This window comes from Aythya ferina (genome assembly GCF_964211825.1).
Source record: "Aythya ferina genome assembly, chromosome: W".
Taxonomy (NCBI): domain Eukaryota; kingdom Metazoa; phylum Chordata; class Aves; order Anseriformes; family Anatidae; genus Aythya; species Aythya ferina.
Window position 1 is genome coordinate 8,452,968 of NC_140313.1, and position 11,560 is coordinate 8,464,527.

The following is an 11,560-nucleotide window of genomic DNA, read 5'->3' on the forward strand; positions in this document are numbered from 1 at the left end:
AATAGATCCTGGAAGTGGGCCCAACCCCTTGATTGAAGGCGTTTCTCACACCCCCACGATACCCCCTGGACGACGCAGAAAGATGTTATACTTCCTGGTACTATTTTTACAAGGGCAATTAAGCCATGGGAATAACTTTTTCATTCTGGGGGAGGAAGTGGCCAAGGCTTTTAACCTTAGCAATTGCTGGGTTTGTGGGGGACCAGGGGGAGCTGAAAGTTGGCCCTGGGTAGCTGGCCCGGTTGAACCTAAGCGGTGGGTTAGTAATTTGAGTGAAGTTCATAATGGTACACAATTCTGGAAAGAGGAAGAAGGCCCGTGGCAATTGCACTCGTCAGAGAAAGGTATATACTGTTTAAACAGAACAGGAACAGTAAAGGTGGGAAAAAGCGTTTGTAAATGGGCTCTATCTCCTGGGTATGAATGTACTGATCCTGAATGTGGACCTATAAACTGTACAGCAAGTAAAGGAAATGGAATGCTAGGCATGTCCAGCTGAAAAACGGGACTTGGCTGAAATGCTCATATAAGAAAGTTTTTGGACCTGGATGTGAAGCCATGGCAAGAGCACAATCAAAGGGACAATTCGACGTTCAAATCCTGAGTTGTCAGCGTGATAACACCACTAGGGAGCAGCATGTGGTAAGAGTCTACCGCTGGAGGTGGCAAAATGAGCATGGGACACAAGTGTTCTTTAAACATTTCTGGTCAGCTCGTAATATGACAAGTCGTGAAGGAGAACTTAGTCGTCATTGTGAGTGGGAATCTAGTGCGGGAGCTTGGAGGTGTATATATATATATGAGTACTAATGGGGCAAACATTGTAACAGGACCGCTTGGTAACGGAAACACTTTGTATTTTCACGCCCCAAGGAATAAAAGAGAATGGGACGGTCCTTTTCCAAATGGGACGTGGGCTCTAAAGGGACATTATTGGGTGTGTGGCAAACAGGCCTATAAAAGGCTACCAAAGGACTGGTCAGGAATATGCTATGTGGGGTGCATAAGGCCCTTGTTCTTTTTATTGTCACAAATACAAGGAAATCACTTAGGAATAAAATTATATGATGATCTGAATAGAGAAAAACGATCTATTGATGCTTCCTTAGCCGGAGGTAGTGCTCAAAAATGGAGAGAAAATGAATGGCCCCCTGAAAGAATCGTACAGTATTATGGACCAGCTACCTGGAACCCGAATGAGGTAATATCTGGAGCCCGAGAACCTATTTATAATTTGAATCGAATAATTAGGTTGCAAGCTGTCCTCGAAATAATAACCAATCAAACAGCGACAGCTTTGGATCTTTTAGCTGACCAGTCCACCCAGATGAGGAATGCTATTTTTCAACATAGAATGTTGTTCTGCTATTTACTAGCAGAAGTGGGGGGGGGTGGGAAACTAAATGATTCTAATTGTTGCTTACAAATTGACGATAATGGGAAAGTGGTTAAACAGATAACAAAAGAAATTAGAAAATTGGCCCACGTCCCAGCACAAACTTGGAAGGGTATGGATTGGGATTTATTTTCATGGCTGCCTGGTGGACCATGGGTTAAAAGGATGTTATTTTTATTTTTATGTGCTGTAATGATGTTATTATTCATACCTTGTATGATACCTTGCTTTACATTAGGCTTTGATAAGATGTTTTAAGTGTGGCCAGGCTGGCCACTTCGAATGGGAATATCTGGAGTGGAAGAAGGAGGAAAGAAGGAAAATGAGATGAAATATGCTATATTGATATGTTGTTTCAGTATCTTGGAGGGAAAAGGTATGGAATTAAGTTGGACCCTGACTGAGCCTTTGGTGCTGGTATTAGAAAAGTACAGGCTGGAAAAAGATAAAGGAAGTGTTAAAAGAGTTGCTGAAGGTGTTAAAGGTGTGGCATGTAATATTTAACAGAGCTGTTTGAAGTTGAATGAGCAGGGAAAGAGGATGTAGGCATTATCTAAGTAACAGTCTAGAAGTTATGGTATATTTGCGTATTTGCTGTGGTGTTTGTTCAGTTTCCCAAGCATCGGGGAGGGGGGAACAGCCTGCTCCACCAGGGGCCTCTCCAGCGGCCGCAGGGGGGCTTCGGCTCCAGCGCCTGGAGCGCCTCCTCCCCCTCCTTCTGCACTGACTTTGGTGTCTGCGGGGGGGTTTCTCGCTCTCTCAACTGCTGTTGAGAAGCAGGTTTTTGTTTGTTTCTTTGTTTGTTTGTTTTCGTGGATGTGCTCTCACAGAGGCACGGACTGTATTGCTCATGGCTTGGCTCTGGGCAGCAGTGGGCCCCTTTTGGGGCCAGATGAAATTGTCCCTTATCTGCCACGGGGAGGCTTCTGGGTTTTGCTCACGGGGGCTGCCACTGCAGTTTCCCACCCCCCTACTCACAGCCCCCGAACCTTGCCATCAAACCCAATACACTGGGGAACAGCTAGGTCATTACTGACTTGTAAAGTATCAGGGATTAAATTAACTAATGAAACCCTAAAAAGTGATGGGGGTAGAAGGGGCTGGGATAACAGTGCCAGTTTTGGGGGATACCAAGCTAAGACTAGGGAATAAAATGATCGCTGGGCAATTATTGTATGTATCCAAGGCAGAGACTAACTTGTTGGGAAGGGATTTGATGATTAAATTGGGCATTCAAATAGTAAATTGTTAGACTGGAATAACAGTGTTATTAATGGAGTGCTCTCTGGCCCTGAGAGCAAACATACATGTGTATTCACCTCTGACTGGAAAGACCCTTAAATGGGGGCGGAAGCAACAATATAGGTGGACAATTTTACCTCAGGGGTTTACAGGGCCACCTATCTATTTGGGTCAGTTTAAATAACAAAAGATTTTTGAGCAATTACAACCTCCCAAGGAGGTATTAATGTTAACAAATATGTGGATCGTTTTCTATTGTCAGGACAGGAGAAGAGAGTTGTGAAGAAAGCTACTAACAAGCTATTCAACTTTCTGGGAAAGCAGGGCTTGGGAGTATTAATAAATAAATAAATAAATAAATTACAATATGGAGAAAGAGAAGTCAGGTATTTAAGGCATCTAATGTCTGAAGGAAAACAGAATAAATGCAGAGAGGATTCAGGGAATTGTTGAAAATTAAGAAAGAACTAAAAAGTTTTAAAAGAAAGATTTTTTTAAGGAATCAGGAGCCATGAAGTCTGAAGGAAAATCGATACTCCCTGATGGGAGAGAAATGCTGAATAAGGTGATAATGAGGCAAATATTAACTGTTTTACATCAGAAGAGTCATTAGGAGGTGCAAGCAATGTGTGATGTTGTGCTAAGAAAGTATGTCTGTGTAGGAATATACACTTTAGGGAAGCACATATGTAGAGGATGTACCATATGTCAAAAGGTAAATAAAAAGGTGTTCTGTAACCCATCTAGAGGGGGACGGGAGCCAGGGGTTTGACCTTTCCAAAGTATACAGGTAAACTTTACTGAGTTACTTGTTTGTCCTAATTGACCACGTGACTAGATGGGTGTAAGCTTTACTGCAAGGGTTAAAGCAGGCCTTAGAGATTGAGTGGGATTTTCACAGCCCCTGGCACCCCTCCTCTTCTGGGAAGGTGGAGCGAATGAATCAGACATTAAAGAAGCAATTAACTAAACTAGTGTTAGAAACCCAACTTCCTTTGGTAAAATATTTACTCCTACAGGTTTAAACAGCACCAAGAAAGGATATAGGAATTTCACCATATGAGATGCTGTTCAGATTGCCCTATCTGGGCAGAAGGGATGAGATACCACAATTCAAAATAAGAGAGTTTCCTTAAGAACTGTATTCTGGGGTTGTCTTCTTCTTTGTCATCTCTCAGGACCTGTGGGTTGTTGGCTCAAACCCCACCTTTGGAATTCCCCATTCACCACCATCATCCAGGAAACTGGGTCCTGATTCGGACCTGGGAAGAGTCAACTCCGGCCTGAATGGGAAGGACAATTACTGACCACTGAAACAGCCGTAAGAACTGCGGAAAAAGGTTGGACTCACTATACTCGAGCATCTGTCGACGCTAGTACCTGGGAAGCTGTTCCTACAAAAGACTTGTTGGAAGTTGAAATTGAAGAGAAAAATCTCATAGTGGACTCTGAGCAGGATAAGAGCTTACAATTGTAAACTAACCTTTTATTTTCACAGGTAACTAACGAGTGTGACTTGTGATTGAGAGAAAGGACAGACCTATAGCGAACTGCAGTGCTCCCAAGGGGGGGGGTTGTTATAGTAGTAGTGTACATCTTATTTTTGTATCGATAATTATTTGGAAACCTAAGGTTTAAAAATAATGACAGGGAAAAATTGATTATTAATTTTGTTTTTAGTGATTCTAGGCCTCAGAGAAGGCCTTGGTCAATTGGTAACTTGGAAAAGGCATGACCAGATAATAGCAAAAACGGGATACCCCATCAAAATATGGGTGACTGTGACAGAGGGTTATGTACCACAAGCCGTCACGTTTGATGCTTGTGAGGTGTTAGCTTGTGGAGATTTAAATGCCCAATGACAATTGAGCAGAAAGAACAAATAACTGGGAGAGACACAACAGCCAGATTGAGAATAGCTGTATGGAAACAATCCTCTATTGCCATCAGAGAAAGGGAGAAACTCAAGGAGAAAACAGGAGAGTAAACAGGAGGCCCTCTGAAATGTGGCAGTTCAAACATTTGAGATTCAAACAGGATATGGGGACGTGAATGCCTGGATAGAATGGGTCAAATATACTGTCCAGAGTCTCAACCGTAGCTACTGCTATGCTTGTGCCTCGGGATGACCGATTGCCCAGATAGTGCCCTTCCCATGGGGGTGGACCAAAGACTCCCAAGGGATGCGATGTATGATTGCATTGTACCAAGAAAAGACTGCCTGGGGAAATGAGGCCTGTAAGTCTCTCTTTGCTGTTTCTTGCATGATAACAATATCACAGTTCCCCCTGCATTCTCTACAGCTATAGGTAACCATACAGCTTGCCTCTCACGGCAGGGTGTGAGTGCTACCTGGCATCTGGGAGAATTTGCCTTGTGCTACCAAGGACTTGATGGGAAACTGCTCAAGACTAGAGATCCCCAGGGCAGATCTCTGGTGGTACAGTGGAGGGAAGATCTTACGGTCCACCCTACCATCTAATTGGGAAGGCACTTGTGCACTTGTTCAATCAGCTATACCCTTCACCCTGGCATTTGAAAGAGAAACATCACAAATACCCAGAAGAAGTAAAGGAGGCTTAGGAATATCATTTGATGATAGAGTATACATAGATTCTGTTGGGGTACCTAGAGGAGTTCGGGATGAATATAAAGCCAGAAATTAAATTGCTGCAGGGTTTGAGTTACTGTTCTGGTGGGTAACAATCAATAAAAATGTGGATTGGATTAATTATTTCTATTATAATCGGCAGAGATTCATCAATTATACCAAGGATGTGATGAGAGGAATCGCTGAACAACTAGATGCCATGCAGGCAATCAGACTCCTTAGGACAATTAGGTGAAAATCACAGTGTCAAGTCAAGTCAGATAAGTGAAGAAACATTACCACTTCAAGCAGTAAAAATGTCAAAAGAAATTTGAAATTTAACAGGCCGGCGACTGAAGGCCATGCATTGTTTGTGAAGCATCAGATAGATTGTGAATCTGGATTACCCACTCAGTGGGGAAACAGGGGAGGGTCCTGCCATCAAAAGGTATATAAACTGTGTTTTGGAACTAGTAGATGCGCTCTCTCCTGCTTGTGGGGCGCCCGCCATTGCAATCGCGAATAAATTACTACTTCACTGAGATCCTCGCCTGAGCCTAAGTTATTGGCTACGGAGTGTTTCTCACAGGAGGAAGCAGGAGGGGGTGTTGGGTGAACATCCTTGAGTTAAACCAGACTCTGTGAAATTCCTTACCACAAGACATCCTTTTTGCCGCTTCACTACCCCCACCTGAACACGAAGCAGAGGAATAACGACCTCCCCTCTCAACAATAGACTGCGCAGCCTCAGCCAGTTCAACAAGTCCTGATAAGCCGGAATTCAACTGCTATAAAACAGCAACACTGGAAAGGGAAGTTGCGTGCTGTTGCGGAGCAGAGACTCCCCAGCCGCCCAGCGCTGTTTTGCTTGTGTCTGCTTACTTGATTAATAAAATAATTTCAATAGACCAGTAAATTGTGTGGTCTAATTTATAACAGTAAATAAAACCGGAGATGCACTTGGATTAATTGCAAAGCAAAATACTAAGATGAGGACTGCTTTGTATCAAAATCGCTTAGCTTTGGATTATTTGCACAAGAAGGAGAAGTCTGTGGAAAATTTAACCTTAGTAATTGCTGTTTTATAGATTGGTGATGAAGGTGTTTCTTCCTAGTAGCTGGTAGAATGCTATGTTTTGGCTTAGGATGAGAAGAGTGCTGATAACATGCTGATGTTTTAATTGTTGCAGAGTAGTGCTTACACCAAGCCAAGGACGTTTCATCTTCTCACTCTGTCCTGCCAGCGAGCAGGCTGGGGGTGTAGCAAGAGCTGGGAGGAGGGCCGGACTGCTCAGGGTTAGGCTGGGCATCGGACAGCGGGTGGTGAGCAATTGCATTGTGCATCACTTGTTTCATACACGTTATTATTAGTAATACTATTATCATAATGATTGTCTTTATTGTTATTATTATTATTTATCTGTCTTTATCTCAACTCACGGGCTTCGCTTTCCCGTTTCCCCGTTTCTCTCCCCATCCCAGAGAGGGAGGGGAGAGGGTGAGCAAACGGCTGTGTGGTGTTTAGCTGCCGGCCAGCTTAAACCACAACAGAAGGAAAAGCTGTAAATGAACTTGTAAAAGAAACGAAGAAAATTGCACATGCCCCAGTTCAAACTCGCTATGGAATCGATCTAGGAGGATTATCGGGGGGGGGGGGGGGGGGGCGCGCTTTATGGGTGTTGATTGGCTTACTAAAATTGGGATGGTTGTACTGGGGGGATATGTGGAGGATTTAAATAATTCCATGTTTTACCAGCCCAATACACTCGGTTATACAAGGAATGCAAATACCTGCGGTACCTGTTGTGGGAATAGAAACGTTGTTTTTGCAGAGTTCCGCTGTTTAGAGGGAAGGAACGTGGTACTGAGATATGCTTGCAGTGATAAGAAAGCTTAGCAGGCGACCTCGTAAAATGCAGACAACCAGACTCCTTAGGACAATTAGGTGAAAATGGCGGTGTCAAGTCAGATAAGTGAAGAAACATTACCACATCAGATAGATTGTGAACCTGGATTACCCCCTCAGTGGGGAAACGGGGGAGGGTCCTGTCATCAAAAAGCACATAAACTGTGTTTTGGAACTAGTAGGCGCGCTCTCCTGCTTGTGGGGCGCCCGCCATTGCAATCAATCGCGAGTAAATTACTACTTCACTGAGATCCTCGCCTGAGCCTAAGCTATCGGCTACGGAGTGTTTCTCGCCCTCCCTTCCAACCCAAGCCACGCTATGATTCTATGAGCGGAGCGCCTGTTCTGTGGAGCTCGTTTCCCAGCCGTGCAGGGCCCAGATTCCCTCCGCGGAGCCGCCCAGCCCGTTTTCGGGCGCCCACTTCCTCCCTCCCGGTCGGCTCCCTCCGCGCCCCGAGGGCACGCGACCTCCCTGAGCGCCGATAAGCACCGGGTCGACGGGAGCGGAGCCGCCGAGAGGGCGGGGACAAGGGAAGAGGGCAGGCGAGGCAGCCAATCGAGGCGCGGGGGCGGTCGGCGGCGATCTGTCGGCCCAATGAGCGCCGCGGAGGGCCGGGCCGAGTGCGGGAAGCGAGGGGGCGTTGTACCGAGCGGGCGCCGTCATGGCCGACGGGATTGTTAGGGCGCAGGCCGCCTGGCCCGGTGGCGGCGCTGCCGCTGCTTTCGGAGCTTTCGGAGAGGTCGCCTGCAAGGGCAAGGAGGTCCCCGCCAACGTTCTCCGTGAGGATGAGCGGTCGTGGACGAGGAGGTAGCCGCGGCGTTGTTGTGCGAGTCTTTCCTTCCTTTCCTTTCCCTCGGCCGCTCGCAGGCCCTCTGAAACGAGGGCCCGTCGCGGGTCCCGGGAGTGCGGCAGGGCGGGTGGTGGCCTTGCTGCGGGAGGGAGGGACGGACGGACGGTCGGTCGGTCGGTCGGGGTCTCTCCGGCTCGTGGCGCTCTCTACTGCAGCGCCTCTAAAACGCCGCGCTTCTTCGGTGCCTGCCCCCGGGGTGCCACGGCGCGTACTGGGTCGCCGGCGCAGTCGGTCTCCTTGGGGGTTCGGACTGTATGCATATAGGCAGTGAGCATCGCAGTAGTGACCGTAATCAGTCGTTTCTGCGTAGCAGAAATGCAGGTCTTGATGCGCCTCGTGATAGCGTTCTAGAGACGCCCCGGCTCGGCTGTGCTAGGCTTTGGTTATGGCACCACCCCCACCGCGCACACGAGCGCGCGCTCTCTCCAAAGTGGCTTGTGAAAGGGAAGAATTGCAGCTTTTCCTAGCTTTCTTAAACACCTAGAAACCAGTCAATCCCGCAGGCTGCGAGAGCTTCCCAGCTCTCATTTCCGTGCTGGAGGTGGACCGTGATAAGAGCACGCTGGCAAGGTTCACTGATGCTGGTGCGCCGCAACGTGCTAGGAACTAAGTGAGCAGCTGCTGAGAGTTATGAAAAAATTGCAGATGTTATCTGCAAGGTGTTAACTCTAAGTTAGTGTCCAGCATAACCGTTGTTGCTGTTTTTAAGTTTGAAATGCTAAAGATAGGACAGTTAGGGATTTCCTCTGCTTCTGACGGCAGGGTTTATCTGCAGCGTGGAAAACAGGCCCTTAGTGAAAGGGGCTGCGTTGCCCGCTCTGCGTGCTGACTCGTAGAATGGTTTGGCTTGGAAGGCACCCTTAAAGATCATCTAGCCCAACCCGCCTGCCGCGGTCAGGGACGTGTTTCACTAGATCGGGTTGCTCAAAGCGTTGACGCGTTGCTTGGAACAGCGCTTTCTTAATAGGTCTCGGTAATGTTGCAGCTGCCGCCCGTTTGGAGTATTGGAAGCGTTCAACTGCTCTCCGGAAACCGTGCTTGCGGTAGCGCCCCGCCTTTACGAAAGGGCGCGTTTCCTGTCTCCTTCGTGGTGAAGGCTGCGCGAGGAGTGTGCGTGCGTGTGTGTGTGTGTGTGCGCACGCGCGTCTGTTTTGACTCGGCCGTACTGGCTGCAGCAACGTATGTAACCTGAACGCTGTGCTTGATTGGAGAACCAGGCCGTTAACTTGAGTCTGATGAGTGACTTGAGAGCAGACAACCTACTCTGACCGCTCTTAGTGCGACGCGTTTCCTGGAGGACGAATTAGTTGCAGTTTCTCGCTTGGTCTCAACTTGAGGTGGGGGGAGGGGGCGGGGGCTTAGAACCGCTTTTGGAGCGTAGTTGGCTCTAGCGAATGGTCTTGAATTTGCTTAGCTCGCTGTACCGAAGGCCTGTTTTACGGTTGAGCGATGTTATAGGGAGGAGCGTGAGGAAGGCTTATAATTCTCGATTGTCGTGCAGTGAAAGGCGATGGTGAGTAAGAAGTACAAAGCATCTGTGGAATCGAGTCTTATCGGCAGTGTTTCAGTCGCATCTAAAACAAATAAAAATAGCGGAAGTCGCTAACCTGAAGTACTCGGCTGTCTCGCTGCCCCCATCACCTTGCGCGCTGGATCCTGCTTCTGGCGCCGTATGCAGTTTCTGTCTGCTGGTGATTTGGGGAGTTCCCTCGCAAGTAGTTGCGAGTTGATGGTTTCCTACATGTCGGTGGTATTCGTGTTTCGAAGGTGATGCCTTGGCCTCGGTCTGGAGGTGTCTGACGTCGGTCCGGCCGTAACGGGCTAATTTGGAACGTTCCTTCCCCTGAGTACGTGGCGTTCTCGAGGACGGAGAGTTAATACGGCCTCAGCCGGATTACTCCAGGTTCTTTGAAGATGCCTTCCTGCCTCTGGCCGAGGCAATATTTGGACATAACCGAAGGACAGTTAGCCATTGTTTGCCGCTTGTGTGTCTTGTGCGTAGAAGGTAGAGAACTTTGCCTATTCAAAGCTCGCTTAAGAAGAATCGCTGTTTTGTCGTGCGCGTTTGGGGCGCCTGATAATCTGCTTCGGTAGGACGAGTTCAGTGGGGCATAGTGATTTGCTTAAGCTGTTGCCTTTCTCTGAAGCCGACTACGTTTTAACTGTTTACTCTTCCTCCAGTGCCTTGCGTTCCGTGATAGTTCGCCTCAGGCTCCAGTGTTTTTTCCTAGTCCTTCCTGAGAAGGCAGTTGTCCGGTTATGTGAAGCAGACGATTCTGGCGGACCCGTGAGTACTGTGGGAGCTTTCTGTTTGCTAGGCTGGCTGTACCTGTAACAGGTTTGTAACTTCCTAGACTCTTTCCCGTCCCCTCTTTTCCTCTGGCTGTTGCAGAGGGGCGCACAGTAGGCTATTTGGGGTTGTCCGATGCTGTAGTCTTTCGCCTCTAGCTTGTAATGGAGTTGAGCTTTTTGACTGAGAGCAGTGATATAAAGCGATGCTCGTCTCCAGCTACGCGCTTGCAGTGCAAAAAGCAGCGTTGTTCCGGCGTGCGGTCTGATGCCCGTTTTCACGGTTTCCGGACAGCGGGGGTGGTGCCTTGACTATGCAGAAGAGGGCTTGGGGTTTGGGCAGGTCAGAGGCGAGGAAAGGGAAAGCTGGTTGAGCGGCGCTTGGGTGTTTGTTTCGCTATTAGCTATGCAAGTCAAGTTCCAAGGCTCTGTGAGCCCACGCAAGAGAAAAGGCACCGTGAAGCTTTTATTTTCCGCCAGAGTGGCTTACGTTGCCCGAAGCTATGACGGGGGCTTTAAGCCCCAAGACAAATTCAGCTTCTGTGACTGTTTTGTAGTCTGTTACTGTCTAGAGGGTAATTCAAAGAGCGGCGGTTGAATTGTGAAGGATTAGCTAACCGTGTTCTGTGGGTGGTTCTCCGCTCGCATTCATTCTGTGCGTCGTGGCACAGCACGTTAGGTGACGTTATTTCCTTTTTCCAGCTTCTTGGGCGTTTCGTGGTTGTTGGCAAGAAGTGTGCTGTTAACCTGGACCTGACCAATGGATTCCGGATGGCTGTGAATGCCCACCCTCGGGCCCTTCAGACTATCGTGTACATCTACGTATTCTGGGTGGCGGTCAGTTGGGCCGGCCTCCCGGCTAAGGTTTTTGCACCGCAGGCGTCACTGCACGCGTACGGGTCGCCGCCGAATAGGTTTCATATGTTGCCCATCAGTCTAGCCCCTGTTGAGGTTTGATTTATTATTTTTTTTGGACGGCTGTCTGTGGAGGGTAATAAAGAGCTTTTGAGCAGCATTTGCACAATAAAGATGGAGCATGGGGATATCACCTCTGTCTTGCGTGTCTTACCGATGGAAATAGTTCCGCAAGTTAAAACGGCGTCTCCCTGGAGCGCACGTGCGCAGAATGTTTTGGTCCGTTGACAGTGTCGTGTAGGTGGTGGTTTGCCCATTCATTTGGAACGCGAAGCTAGAAGCGCTCGGCGGTCCTGTGGGTCTCCGTCTTCCTAAGACGATCTAGGATGTGCTGTGTGTTTGAGGCCTTGCTATCTTCCCCCTGCTCCCGA

General features: G+C 48.1%; 1 protein-coding gene across 2 annotated transcripts; it reads left to right on the forward strand.

The window, feature by feature from the left end:
- Positions 1 to 7,729: 7,729 nt before the first annotated feature.
- On the forward strand, positions 7,730 to 11,322 carry LOC311426347 (adenosine 5'-monophosphoramidase HINT1-like). Of its 2 annotated transcripts, none has more exons than XM_084502798.1 (3): positions 7,730 to 7,942; positions 10,167 to 10,272; positions 10,977 to 11,322. In XM_084502798.1, exons 1-3 carry the CDS (start codon positions 7,797 to 7,799, stop codon positions 11,229 to 11,231), a joined length of 507 nt encoding a protein of 168 aa, XP_084358924.1. In that variant the 5' UTR covers positions 7,730 to 7,796; the 3' UTR covers positions 11,232 to 11,322. The 2 variants fall into 2 exon arrangements, with proteins under 2 accessions (XP_084358924.1, XP_084358925.1); XM_084502799.1 differs by lacking the exon at positions 7,730 to 7,942 and adding an exon at positions 8,088 to 9,498.
- The last annotated feature ends 238 nt before the right edge of the window (positions 11,323 to 11,560 follow it).

Bases quoted from the DNA above. Each gene is read 5' to 3' on its own strand.
- LOC311426347 (XM_084502798.1), top strand. From the start codon at position 7,797: ATGGCCGACGGGATTGTTAGGGCGCAGGCCGCCTGGCCCGGTGGCGGC. The intron at 7,943-10,166 runs GTAGCCGCGGCG...CTCTTCCTCCAG, and splicing joins GAGCGGTCGTGGACGAGGAG to TGCCTTGCGTTCCGTGATAG. The intron at 10,273-10,976 runs GTGAGTACTGTG...TCCTTTTTCCAG, and splicing joins CAGACGATTCTGGCGGACCC to CTTCTTGGGCGTTTCGTGGT.